Source organism: Otolemur garnettii, unplaced genomic scaffold (genome assembly GCF_000181295.1).
Source record: "Otolemur garnettii isolate 467f Iridium unplaced genomic scaffold, OtoGar3 scaffold00046, whole genome shotgun sequence".
NCBI classification, from domain to species: domain Eukaryota; kingdom Metazoa; phylum Chordata; class Mammalia; order Primates; family Galagidae; genus Otolemur; species Otolemur garnettii.
Window position 1 is genome coordinate 9,679,284 of NW_003852441.1, and position 14,918 is coordinate 9,694,201.

General features: G+C 43.8%; 1 protein-coding gene across 2 annotated transcripts in view; it reads right to left on the reverse strand.

Annotated features, from left to right (window-relative positions):
- USP43 (ubiquitin specific peptidase 43) overlaps positions 1-14,918 on the reverse strand; it is a 68,281-nt gene that overhangs the window by 45,969 nt on the left and 7,394 nt on the right. For both annotated transcript variants that reach the window (XM_012805959.1, XM_003791095.1), the window contains exons 2-3: positions 11,032-11,163; positions 2,828-2,931 (exon numbers count right to left, since the gene is read on the reverse strand). In XM_012805959.1, the coding sequence (XP_012661413.1) occupies positions 2,828-2,931; positions 11,032-11,163 (236 nt within the window). The remainder of the gene's footprint in view (positions 1-2,827; positions 2,932-11,031; positions 11,164-14,918) is intronic.

Here is a 14,918-nt window from a genome sequence, read left to right on the forward strand (position 1 = left end):
CCCAGCCTCTCCCTCCAGCCCCACTGCTGCCCCTGTGTCCCAACATGCTCCAAACCCTCCCCACACACCACTCCCTTCATCTCCACTGCTGCCTCTGTGGGTCCTGCTACCATTGCTATCCCACTGGGACAATGGCAACAGTACCACCCACTGCCCCTGCCTCCCTGCATCACCCAAGGCAACCACGGTCACACAGTGATGAACTAGACCACGCCCTGCTTTAAACTCTGCATGGCTTCCTGTGCCCTCTAGACTGAGACCCACACACTTGGGCTGCGAACCTGCCCTGCTGGTGCCTGCTCACCTCCCCGCCCCACCTCCTGCCCACTCACTTCTTGGCAGCTCCCTTGGCTTTTCCACTCCTTGAACTTCCCAAGATCATTCCCACCCTAGGCCATTTGCCTGTGCTATTTCCTCTGCCTGGAATACCCTGTCCCCAGTTATCTAAATGGTGGACACCTCGTCAGTCCATTCTCAGCTTAGTGCTGGCTTTCCCCTTCCCCAGTAGCTCCTTATCAGTTCACTGGCCACCAGCACACACTACTGCTTATGTGTGTACAGTCTAATATCCTCCAGAGTGGGAGCTCCATCACAACAGGGGCTGTCTTGTTCCCAGCACCTACAAGAGACCCTGGCACACAGGAGAGCATGAAGGAATCTCCAAGAATCAGCAAGGGTACAGTGGTTAACATGTCCCTCTGGTGGGCCAGGAGATACGCTCCTCATGGTAACCGCTGGGCCCCGCTCTACAGCACTGGAATACTTGAAAGAAGGAAGGAGTGAATGTGGACACCCAGGGGAGAGGGGAGAGAGAAGGAAGTGAGCAGATAAATGAGTGAATTTATTGTACAAGGACACCAATGGATGCTGCCTGGTGGCGATTATCCATGACCCTTCCCTTCTCTAACACCCCCGCACCTTATGCTCCCCGCCCTCTTTCTAGATGGTCTTCTCTTCCTCTGTTCTTTTCCTCTGCTCCCTTATTTTTATTTCTAGCCACCTCTGCTTTGGGTACCTGAAGACAGGACAGATGCCCTACAAGTGGCTTTCACAACCAGTAGCTACCAAGGTCGGTGGCCACAAAACCTAGGTTTCCCCTCCACACACCTCCTGAGGGCCACCAAGTCCCTCAGGAAATGAACAGGCACAATGAAATCTGGGTTCACATAGAAGAGAGAATATTGAGAATATTGCTCAATATTCTAAGCAATCAAGAGCAGCAATGAAGCCCCCACGGTTGTCCTGGCTGTTTCTTTGGGGTCCTCCTCCCTGGTGGGGCAGAAAGAGAGAGACCCTCGCCAGTGCTGTGGATTTTTCTACTGCAGTAGAAAGCAGTTCTGGCATTTTTCCAAAGTGTTTCAGAGACTATTTGTTCTTCCTAAACAAACAATCACCCCTGTAGACATTGTTCATAGAGTATTTATTTTATCATTGATTTCTGAATATACTGTAAATCCTAAATCAGGACAGTTTCCAGGCAATTTAAAGCAACCTCCTCCTAATCAAACACAAAGAATACAAATCCCCCAAAGTACAGAAGTAACTGGCTACACTGTGTAAGAGAATTCTAGAAGACTGAATGTTGTTTCCTTGTTTGAACAGAAGGCAATAAGAGAAGAAAACTACCAGGAGACCTCTAAAAAGTACTGCAGAGCCAAGTACAGGGAGGATTTTCCAGGAGATGCAGAGGAAAGCACAGCTTTGAGATGATTTAACACAATATCTAGAATAAAAATATAAAAAATACTTTTGGTATCCTGGATAGAGGGCACAGCATCTATGCAACAGAAAATCACGATGAATGCACAAAGTAAGATGGAAAAACAAAAGAGGAAGAATGACAGAGAAAGCACAGACAGGACCTGTGCCCCAGGATACTTCAGGGGGCAAATCATGGTTCTGCCACTTACCACCTTTCCTTGCAAAAAGCCCAGCCTCCCAGATTACAGTATTCGTCTCACAGAACTTATATAAGGATTAAATGGAATGTAGTATATATGTATGTATGTGTATGTGTATATACAGGACCATCAGAAAGCTCATAGTGTGCAATTTTAAGCTGCACATGAACTTTCTGGCCACCCTGTACCGGGGACATATACATGCACCTATGGGGACAAACACCTCAGCTGGAAGAGGCTCTCTGTGGCCGACAGCTTCACCTAAATCCTGATCTTTGTGCTCATCCCCACCTTTAAGCTTGCATGCGCTCTTCCTGAACATGTTCCCACCCATTCAATCCTATTCATCCTGCAGCAGCCATCAATAGCACACCTCCTCCAAGCAGCCCAGGGGGGTGTCTCTCCTCTGACCTCCCACTGCTATTAATGCTTTTCACCAAACATAGTAATACTTGAAAACATTCTGCCTTCACTGAGTCCCTGCCCTTTCATATACAAAAGCCTGAAGAGAATATATAATTTCTATGGGTTGTCGTAATGCTGAGACCCTTGGATTCAGAGTGACTTGCTAATGTGGGCTCTCCGGCTATAAAGAACAAACAAGAAGAATCTTCCCTACTTCTAAATGATTGCTCGCTGCTTGGAGAATTACTTGGGCTCCACACTCACCCTCTGCAGAATCACCCTCTCATCACCCTCCTTCAAGGGGAGGTAAAAGACCCAGAAGCCAAAAAGAAAAAAAAGAAGAAACACTGAAGTCCGGACAACAGAAGTGAGTGGTTCCTTAGGATTTACAGTGGTATCGGGAAGGGTGTCTGGGGTTTCTGTTTGTAATCTCAGGGTAAATCTGGCAAGGGGAGACTGGTTACCAGTAATGAAGCTTGCTGGGACCTCGATGATACATTCTGAACACATTCCAGTCTTACCTATATTGTGCTTGAAAGTGGCTTTGCACAAAGCTCTGACCTAGAGAAAGCGGAGTCGATGGTGACACGTGATTCTCAGAGGTTTTACTGGCTTCAGGTGAAAGCTACAAAGAAATGAGGAAAAGAAGTAAAATTAGATACACCTCCTATCACTCAGCTGCTTCCAGACCACAGGCCGTCGCTTCCTCCTGGGTGTCATGGCTTCCTGAGCCTCCAAGGAGTCTCGGCCTTCAAGGCAGCCTTTACCAAAGCTCAGTGCTTTTTCAATTCCTTCACCTCCCAAAGTCCCCAAGAGAAGGAGTGTATGTATGAGAAGGGCGAGCCCAAAGCATAAGCCTTGGTGAATGCACACTCCTACTCGCCAGCCTCAACCATTCCCTGTGGATTGATGGCCTCTGTTCTTTATTTCCATCCTGCCAGGCCTCAAAGCCTCAATGCCTCTTGCACATTTCACTTGAGTGGGCTGCCAGAACCTCAAATGTGTCCACCCCCCCATCTCCATGAGTCCCCTGCCTGCAAAATCATTCCTGGCCACATTTTCCAGTGAGCCAGTTTTCACATAAGTACTGTCTTCTGCAGACAAAGTAGGTTTTACATTTTAGACCTTTAGATGCATAAGCTTTCTTTACTCTATACATCAGTCCTCTTGTGTCCTTGTTTGCATTCCCTTGTGAATTTGTTTCTGGTAGCTACTGTAGCAGATTATGACAATCTAGTGGCTTCCACTGTAACAAGAGATTTATTCTCTTATGGTTCTCAGGAACAGACTTTCAAAATCAGTACAGCTGGGCCAAAATTAAGGCATCAGCAGAGCCACACTCCCTCCAGAGGCTCTACAGGAGTCTACTCCTTGCCTCACCCAACTTCAGGTGGCTGCCAGAATTCCTTGGCTTGTGGCCACGTCACTCCAGCCTTCATTGCTAGCATCTCTCTGCTCTGTCTTCACCCCATCTTCTCCCCTGTGTGTCTCAAGTCTCTCTCAACCTCTCTTTTATAAGAACAATTGGTATTGCATTTAGGACCCACCTGAATAAACCAGGTTAATGACTTCATCTGAAGATCCTTAATTTAATCACATGTGCAAAGTCTTACCAAGTAAGATAATATCTACAAGACACAAGGATTAGGACCTAATATTTTGGGGGGTCATTTTTTAGCATATCCCACCTTGGGCCTCCTACCTGCCCCAATGCCACTACCCTCTTCTGGATGCCTACTATATCCAATATAATTATTATAGCATGCTGGTTTCCCTAAGTTTATTCCTCACCCTCTGCCTACTCCCTACAACACACAGAACACAATTATTTATTAAAACCCAGCTATGTGAAATCACTGTCCTGGAAGAGGTTTTTCCCTGAGGACAATCCCAGAATTAAAGCAGCCATCATATAAAGCTATTCTGTAACATTTAAAATTGCCTATATTAAGTATCTATATAAGATCGTGCATAAAATATACCCTAGAAAAGTATTTCTCAACTTTTCCATAATCACTCCCCTTGAGGAGTCTCTTTAAACAATTTTTCCTAATCACTCCCACCATGAAACTTTAATAGCACAGATAAACTATAGGTGTGTCTATGTACTATATGAAAATATATCCCCACAAAGACCAATTTGGGGGCCTTGGGGCCTCGGGGTCTTGTGTGATATCACCCCCACTGAGAATGCATCCCCTTAGATGGACAAACAGGCTGTGCAGTGTAGGTGGAGACCAATGTTGAAGGACTTCAGAGAGTAGAGGACAGAAGCATAGCAGAGGAACGCACGTGGAGTATCTGAGGTAACGTATACTGATGTGTGCAATTTACTTCAAAGTAAATCAAAAAAATAAGACGAGAAAAAAAAAGGTGGAGTAATGAGTGGATAGAGAGATAGACAGATGGGTAAATGTGTGATAAAGCAATGTAAATTGTAGCATCTAAGTGGTGGGTATGAGTGTTCACTGCAGAATTCGATTTGCCCATATGTTTGAGATTTTTCATAATATAATACTGGAGAAAATAAGTGAGTACTCAGAATGGTCACTCTTATTCATCCCAATAGTTATGATGCCAAATTTAACTAGAATACAAGATGTGCAAAGGGAAACAGAAAATAGGGTTGGAAAGTGAGTCTAATACCACCCAGGTGGGGTGCTCAAAGTCTGGCTCAGTAAACAACAAGTATCAGGGTCAGAAATGTGGACACCAGAGTCACAACACAGGGTTCCAAATCCCCGCACTGCTACATGGCCATGACGGTTACTCAACCTCTCTCATCCAACTAAAGAAATTACTTGATCTGTTTGTTCCGTGGTTCCTCAACTGTAATAGAAATAACGATAGTACCTACCTGATAGGGATGTTCTGAGGATTTAAAGAGTGTGTGGTACAGTGTAACTACTGTGCAAGTGATGCACTGTGTTATTGCTACCCAACAGGAAGGATCTGATGGGTTTGAACCTGGGTGGTAGTGACATGCTTAGAGAGGCAATTTAGCCTGATAGCCATTCCCTGATGAAGGATAAATCTGGAGGTTAGGACACAGATTAGGAGGCTCAAAGGTCCAGGCAGCAGCAGGTGAACTGGGGCAGGAGTCGTGAAAATGAAAAGGAGGGATGGATTCAGGACACCCTGTGCCAGCAGCTCATACCTCAGCACCTGACTGGGGGACAGGGAGAGGAGACAAACAGAACCAACTCCAAGCTTCCAATCTGATACCTGGAGAAAACCAGTTCCATTAGCAGAAAGGGAAAGACAAAAGGAACAGTGGGTTGGGAAGGGCATGCCAAGTCTGAGGGTGACGCAGTATCTAGGCAGAGACAGAGCTAACTTGGGTGCAGAGTGGGCACTGGGATATTTTGGCTGCCTGGGATTCACTCCTCCTCTTTCTCAAGCACAGAACCCAGTCCCTGGGGAGGGAGGCCTGGCTCTTTCAAGGTTCTGTCTGCCCTGACCAAGGGACAGGCCCAGGACCCACTCGAGCCAAACTGAGATGTTCCCGCCCTGAATGTGAATCAGGAACACAGTGGCCCAAAGGCTGAAAACATTTGTTCCCTCAGTGGAGTCCAGGGCAGAGAGCTGAGCAGACCCTGCCACTGAGACACCCGCAGAGCTGCCCGATTCCTGACTGATTCGGGCTGGTCCTTCAGCCTTCCCTTTCTTCCCTGCTCTTCTCTAAGTTCCCTTTTTATTTGGGTCAGCTCAAGTTGGCTACTGTTGCTTGCAACCAAAGAACTCACAATCACCCAGGGTATTGCTGAGCAGCATTGGGGGTAGCTGTGGATGGATTACCCAGGGATGCGATATGGAAAGAGAGAAAATGCTGAACAAGGCTGGAGCGAGGGGCAGCAGGGAGTCATTCAGAATACGTGGATGATGAGGTCGGATGAGGCTGGCTCTACTCTCTGCTAACCAAATGACTCTCAAGACCTCTCCATGAGCCTCATTCTACATGGAAAAGGAGTAAGACTACCACATCAACCTCATGAGGTAGCCTTTAAAATCAAAAGAGATGCCAGGCATAGTGGCTCATACTTGTAATCCTGGCACTCTGGAAGGCTGAGGAGGGTGGATTGCTTGAGCTCAGGAGTTCAAGACCAGCCTGAGCAAGAACAAGACCCTACCCCGTCTCTACTAAAAACAGAAAAACTACCCAGGTATTGCCGCTCGCACCTGTAGTCTCAGCTACTAGGGAGGGTGAGGCAGGAGGATCTCTTGAGCCCAGGAGTTTGATATTGCTGTGAACTATGATGACACCATAGCACTCTACCCAGGGCAGCAGAGTGAGACTCTGTCTCCAAATAAATAAATAAATACATAAATAAATGATCAAAAGAGATGACATGTACATCTTGCCTGGCACATAGTCAGTGCTTAATACATGTTAGCCTCCTGGTCCTCTCCTCAGCCACATCCCCTCCTTAATGCCAAAAGGGTGGCATTTTGTGGAAAACCAACTGCCAAAACGATCGTTTGTGTGTTCATGTTTTTAATAGGGTAGTTAAAAAATGACCCCTTTCACAAAATGAAGAATCTTAAATGAACGATTCATTTAAGACTCGTTAAAATAATAGAAAAGAAATTGTTACTTATGATTCCTATTTCGGTTTCAAACAAATCTAGCTATGTGGCTTTCCTAAGTCTTGGAAACAAAAATAAATTCAAAAAGAAAAATCATTCAGAGTTACGCAGAGGAGAGCAGCTTTTCTTCTCAAAAAGGGAAAATGAAGCTCCATGCCAAATAATCCCAACAGCTCTGTTCTTTGCCTTCAAGGGTGCGCAGCCAGGCCTCGACAGGCAGTCCAATTTTCTGAGAGCAAATTTCAGGAGCGGCTTTGACCCCAGACAGAGAAAAAAAGATCTTTTCTGATTTCAATCAGGTCAAAGTAAGGGCGGTATAAGCTCCTCTCTCTAGCCACAGCCATCTTGCCTAGATGGCCACTTCTAACAATGCATGGCAAGCTAGGGACAGAGAGCAGCCAGTGTGGCCAGGGACAGGGAGCTAGGGGCACACAGGTCTGGAATCAGCTGAGTGTTTGGCAGGCCCAGGCAGGTGGGGTCCCCGTCAGCTACCTAGGAGTCTGGATTTGGTTCTAAATACCAAAGGAAGCCTCTGGAGGAATTCAAGCAGGGCAGAGATGTGATCTTATTTCCTTTCTAAAATATCTGGCTGCAGCATGGAGAATATTATGGGGGGCAGGGGAGGAATATTCAGAATTAGAAAACCAATAACAACTGCTTTTACTTGTGTCTTATAGTTATTAAAAAGAATTATTGGTAGGCCCTTTTTGCTTCAATAAACTCAATGTTTAACGAAAGGTTTGGCGGTGTTGTGCCATTATTGGGAACAAAGGTTCTAAGCAGTGGTTCTCAACTGAGGGATTTTACTCCCTCCCACGGGGGACATCTGGCAATGCCTGGAGACATTTTTGGTTATCACACCTGTGGGGTCCCCTGGTATCTAGTGGATAAAGGGATGCTACTAACGCGAAAATGAACAGCACAGACCTCCCCGATGCAGAATCACCTGGCCACAAATATCAAAAATGTTGGGGTTGAGAAACCCTGTTACAGGCCCTGGCTCTCCCACTCACTAACTGTGTGACTTGGGGCAAATTACCTACTCTCTTCATGATCTTCTCCACCCTTAAGCCTTTTCCTGTTACCCAGAGATGGAAGAGGAAAACTGAAAGGGAATCTGGAAGACTATCTGTACCACCTACTTTCTAGGTAGGAAAAGCTGTATGATATAGCCAGCGAGAGAAGAGGGGAAAACAGAATAGGAGACTTTTCCTATGCAGCTGTCAGGAAGAGATAGCTCCCATTTTCAAGTTTCCTCTCTTCCCACCATGGGGAACTAAGAAGGCAAGAGACACCCAAAAGAAGGAGAGGGACTCAGATCAGTGGCTTTGGCATAAATAGACCCATTGCATTCTATTTCCACCAAGTAGAAGTTGAGTGGCCTTAAGCCACTTACTTAACCCAAATTTCCACCAACTATAAAATATGAGTTGTGCTTGTAATAGTAAAGGATAACTGGCTCGGCGCCTGTGGCTCAAGTGGCTAAGGCGTCAGCCACATACACCTAAGGTGGCGGGTTCAAATCCATCCTGGCCCACCAAAACAACAATGACAGCTGAAACCAAAAAATAGCCAGGCGTTGTGGCGGGCACCTGTGGTCCCAGCTACTAGGGAGGCTGAGGCAGGAGACTCACTTGAGCCCAGGAGTTGGAGGCTGAGGTGAGCTGTGATGCCACAGCACTCTACCCAGGGGTACAGCTTGAGGCTCTGTCTCAAACAAACAAACAAAAAAAAAAAATAGTAAAGCATAACTAATTTAATCAACCATTCAAGAATTTATTGGGCCAGGTATGGTGGCGCAAGTCTATAATTCTAGCACTCTGGGAGGCTGAGGCAGGAGGACTGCTTGAGCTTGGGAGTTTGTGAAACCAGCTTGAGCAAGAGTGAGAACATGTCGCTACTAAAAATAGAAAAAATTAGAGAGGTGTTGCAGCAAGCACCTGCAGTCCCAGCTACCTGGGAAGCTGAGGCAGGTGGATCCCCTGAATTCAGGAATTTGAGGCTGCAATGTGCTAGGCTAAGGCCACAGCACTCTAGCCTAGGGCAAAAGAGTGAGATTCTTGTCTTTACAAAAAAAAAAAAAATGCAGTTTACTGAGTGTCTGTGTCCTTTAGCAAAATAAGTCATGAAAAGCACCAAGTTGGATGTCTGACATACAACATTCAATAAATAGTCTCTTTTTAAAAAATATATCACTCTGATTTCAAAAGGTGTTTACTATAAACTTAAGGGATACACAGTATAACAGACATAAATTTATCTGGTTGGCATTCCATTCTTTGAGAAAGCAACCTATTCCAATTCTATGAACACTCTCTTAGGCCTGTGTTCACCCTTATATGCAGAATACGCCAAACTTCTGTCCACCTGCGCAGGAATGGACATGTGAACCAAGCTGGAATAATCAAACTCTTCCCTGGGCTTTTTCTAGAATCTCAGGCTCTGAAGACTGCATGAGCATTGGTAGAAGCTTTTCCTGCTCCCATGTGGGCAGATGCAGTATGGGAATGAAGCCAGAGATAAGACAAGAGGTAAAGAGTGAGTCAAAGACCTAGGTCCTTGGATCCAGCCCCACCTGAGCCTGGTTCAACCCCTCAGACTTACAAGTTATAAAAGCCAATAAATGTCCTTTCCTTTTTTCCTTAGCCGCTTGAGCCACAGGCGCTATTTAGACTTCTAAATGTCCTTTCCTTAAGTGGGATCAAGTTAAATTTCTATCCCTTGAAACTAAAAGGGTCAGAATAAGATAAACAGAGAATCACTGTGAAGACAAGAAAAACCACCCACAATGTCACAAAGGAAGCATCTCAAACCTCTGAGAGTGGGGTCCTCCCAGGTTTTGTTGTGGTGATTCTTGCTCTGTTTCATTTGTGTGTTTTGCGGTGAGATGAGGTGATTATTTTTAAAATAAGAAGAAAGGCTTTCAAGTCAGATTCTTTGGGCTTGAAGACTGACTCTCTGGCTTCTTATACTGCTTTGAGAAGTTTACTCAACCTCTCTCACACGTGGAACACACACAGTTACGTTCTTCTTTTCTGAAAGTTGCAAGTTACCACTTTAAAAGAAAAAGATCCTGTAATTATACAATAGAAAAATAAATAAAAATTAAAAAATTAATGAGCAAGATAACAGATGGCTATGTGGATACGCTTTAAAAAGAAAAAAGAAAAAAAAAAAAAAAGACTGAGTTTCCTGAGCCATTCATTCATTACTCTAGAATGATGGGTTCCAAGAAAATAATGAAGAAACGAGAAGGTAATGGTTGAAAGACCTAAGCATTTTCCAAGGCATTTTGGTTGATTCATGAGAGGGCTGGGAATATACTGTTCAATTTTTAAACAAAACTATAAAAGCTGGTAAAATAGTTCTTGTGGCTACATCTGGATCAGTTATGAGATATATCAAAGTGTAACAAAGCTCGTGAAACATTTTTTAAATTAGAAGAGTATCCCTAGATATTATTATGACAACTGTGCTCACGTGTGATATAATAACTTCATTCACTTTACTTTCTTGAGGGGGAGATAAAGGGATAGCATTAGACAGAGCACACCCATCATCGATCTTTACTGCGTAGAATACACAAAGAACCCAGCTAAGGGATGTTCACTGTGGCTGTTACAAATCACGGTGGTGCTCTTCTCCTCCCAGAGGGCTGGGGTGTCATCAAAACCTGGGAATGCTGAATGCACACATGTAAAAATCATCCATACTGCATCTTGAGAGAAAAGGTTAGGACATGCTGCTCTGTAGACACATAACTGGGAAAGCAATGATAAAGCTGAAATGGTACCATCTGAAAATAATAAGCTATGGTACTTAGGGCCGCACACGGCCATACTGATACACAGAATATAGATTCCCAAAAAAAATATTTTTCAAATTTTGAACCAAAATGAAACCCTATTCACTATATTGCTGGGATTATGGAGGATGAGGAATACTGCAATGGGAGGCAGTGCCTTGTCTAAAGCAAACAGAGCTGAAAGACGGAAGCAGGCAAGAGCACTGTGTACCCAGGAGCCAGAATATACAGGAATCCGAGACTCTGAATGTCATGATTCAGTTTTGAGGAAAGCTGAGGGAGAAAAGGGAGAAAAGAAACTCTAAATGATGTGCTGTTTCAAGACTGACCAACCTTCTCAGGCACTGGCCCCCGGGACGAGCCCTCCAAGTCCTCATGCACACGATCCAGCAACCAGAGCAGAAATTCCAGGGCGTCGTGTTGGGAATTGCCTTGGAACTGAGAGCCATACTTGGAAACTGCATTCTGAAAGGAAAAAAAGAAACCCAGGGGTCAATTTGGTTCTTTATACAACTGCACTAAGGGCCTATAAGCCTCAGGTCTACCAAGAGGTCATTATTCTGCCCCGCTCTTGGATGACAACATGCAAACAATGTGGGCCAAAACCTGCCCTTTGGAGGCAGTGTCCCAAAATGCTATGAGGGTTCACTGTACAGGAGAGGCACTTTTTTTCCACTGAAGGACTACTGATGTATCTCCTACCCTTAGAAAACCCTCAGGGTTGTCTCTGTTGAATATTCTGATGCGGCTGACCACCTGTCCTATCCTTTGCTGTGTGGGGCAGCATGCTCTGCTGGTCTTCCCTCCATTCGTCTACCTGTCCCCATGCAGTCTCTGCACACTCACCCCACAGGTGAATAGCCTTCTCTCCCTTGTTGATTGCATTCATTTCCTTAGCCTCACCTCTCTCTTCTTTGAGAATGACCACATATGCAGTGAAATTGCTTCCTTAAATATAATACAATGAATGTAGTAACAAATGTAGCTCCTCCAATGCCTCTTTCTAACCTGTGTGAAATTGAAGAACACAAACTTCTCTTTGTGTGGTTAGATCATGAAATGACTGGGCCAGCCCTTCATTCCTTTAATAAATACATATTAAGTGCCAAGAACACCTCAGGCTTCTAGGAACCTGGGGACACAACAGAGGGTGAGCAGGCAAAACTCACTGCTCTGAGGTGCTTACATTCTCTGCACCCTTTGCGCTGTCCTTCTGTGAAACTGTGACAACTTTGTCATTTTCTGTGCAAATGCGTATTCAGCTTTTTAAAAATTTATTTTAATGGGTAATACATGTACATACTAAAAAAATAAATAAATAAAGGAATTCAGAACACAAAAAGAACTGTAATGAAGTCTGGCCTCCATCCCCTCACACCCTCCCCAGAGGGCAGCCAGTCTTAGCAGTTCCTTAAGCATCATTCCAAGAATTTTTACAACACATGTGTCACCACATGAGCATGTGAGTGTTAAGTAAATTGCTTGTCTGTGTGATGTGCCCACAGTACACTAGAGTGGTCGGCCCCACATTTAGACCACAAAGCCAAGCCCCGAGCGTCATCCCAAGTAGGTCTGTTCTCTGCTCACACCTGTCAAGGAGACTATTCTTTGCAAGCCTGAGGACCAAGACAATTCTCAAAACTGCCAATCAAATCAAGACTCTGGGCTTTTTTTTTTTCTTTTAATCTTCCTTTGAGATTTAAAGGAAACTTTAGGAAGAAACAAAGCAAATGCAAGATCTAATTAATTGAAATGCTGGTTCTGGATCTTTATTCCGGTTACATTAGTTTGAATTCTTTCCCTGGGTTTCTCTGCACCTTGACTCCCACATAAGACTGCCATATTTACCAAATAAAAATAAAAGATTTAGGGGAAGGGAGGTGGGTGGGTTGATAGAGCGAGGGTTGGTAGGGGGACCACACCTATGGAGCATATTGCAAGTACAAGTTGGATCTATCAGGTGTAGAACACAAAGGTCTTAATCCTGTAATTGGGTAAATGACAACACAGGTGAAGGCTATGTTGATTAGTAGGATGTAAGCACTCCAATTTGTACAAATAATCAACACACTGAATTCCGTAATGGCATAAATGTATATATGATCTATGTACAAATGACTTAATAAAAAAATAGAAGATGCCTGGTGAAATTTGTATTTTACATAAACAATGAATTTTTTAATAGAAATATGCCCCCATGTAATAGTTGGGATATATTTATACTAAACAGATATTATTTATCTGAAATTAAAAGTCAACTGGGTAGTGTGTATTTTCTCTGGCAACCCTACCTCCCAAGCCCATATCCCTGGACTGACAATTCCTTCTGGGTGAGCAGCCAGCCCCTCCAACTCAAAATCTCTAAAACCAGTTCTTCCTCTTAATATAGGTATCATTTTTCAGAGTCTCCCTCACATCATCTGTCAAGCGGTCTGGACTCTGGCTCCCTAAATGTCTCTGCCCTTCCCTTATAGTAGAGTCTTCATTCCACCATTGAATTCTTGCTACTGCTGACCCAGACAACATCACCTACCTAAGGAGGAGCCCATCACCTAGAATCGCCCCCTGAAAACCCACCGTATTCATGGTAGGCCAGACCATTTTCTCACAGCTCAGCTGGATAATGGGCCCTGAGTCCAAACCCTTCCTCAATCGCCTACCAATCACCTCATAGTTCAAACACCTTTTCTGATCCAGCCCTAATCACGTTTTTCCATGCTACAAAGCTCCAGGTAAACAGGCTACTAGGGTACCCCAAAGACGCTTTCCCACTTTTACAGGAGACCCTTACTCTTGTTCTTCCTTACATATGAAATGCATTTCTCTTTCCAGTTAGTCATGATAATCCTTAGACTGAAAAGCCAAGCTTCTAGCCTTATACCATACAGATTCATTTTCTGCTCACACCTGCCAAAGGGACCATTCTTAGCAAGGCTGAGGACCACAACAATCCTCAAAACTGCCAATCAAATCAAAGGTCTGAACTTTTTTCTTTTTTCATTTTAATCTTCCTGTGAAATTTAAAGGAAACTTGAGGAAGAAGCAAAGCAAAATGCAAGATCTAATTCATTGTAATGCTGGTTCTGGGTCTTTATTCCAATTATGATAGTATAGATTCTTTCCCTAGGTTTCTCCACACTTTGACTCCCATGTAGGGCTGCTAGATATAGCAAATAAAAATAGAAGATGCTTTTAATCTAGTTGTTTGTACCCTCACATCAAACTGAAGTTTAAAAACAAATAGAAGATGCCCAGCAAAATTTGAATTTCACTTTAACAATCAACTTTTTAATAGCAATATGTCCCATGATCGATATTCTTGATCTGAGTCTGGCTATATCATCTGATAACCTTTCCAGAAAGAATTTGACAACTTCAAGAAGATAGACAACATAGGGCCTTGAAAATGTCCCTCTCTACAAACACAATAACTCCACTTTAGGGGAGTTAGTCTAAGGAAATGAGAGATACAAAGAAAGATATCTCACATACCAAAGTTATCTGGGGGAAAACTTATGGCACACTTGTATTAGATGACTTAAAAATTATGACTGAGGAAATATGAATGAGAAAAAAAAAGAATCCTATTGTTAAAAGAATGTAAAAATATTGAAGACCAGACTGAAGACCAGAAAATATATGACCAAATATTAACAAATGTTATCATAGAATGATGGGATCATGGGCAATATCGTTTTCATTTTCCTTTGCACGTTCCTTTTTTTTTTTTTTTTTACAGTGAACATTGTTCTTTATTGGCCTTTTCTAATTATAAAGTATCTGACAGGCATTTTCCAGAATTTTTTTTTTAGAGACAGAGTCTCACTTTGTCACCCTCAGTAGAGTGCTGTGACATCACAGCTCACAGCAACCTCCAGCTCCTGGGCTTAAGGGATTCTCTTGCCTCAGCTTCCCAAGTAGCTGGGACTACAGGTGTCCACCACAACACCCGGCTATTTTTTGGTTGCAGTTCGGCCGGGACCAGGTTTGAACCTGCCACCCTCGGTATATGGGGCCAGCACCCAGAATTTTTTTTAAGTAACTTTACCTGTTGATTCCCATAGATGACTTTCCCATAAAAGTCTATTGAAATGTGACCATAATTGCATTAAAACCAAATACTTAACTTGGGAAGGATGAATGACAATACCCTACATTTCTATTTTGCAGCATGGTGTAGCTCTATCCGTGTGTGTGTGTGTGTGTGTGTGTGTGTGTGT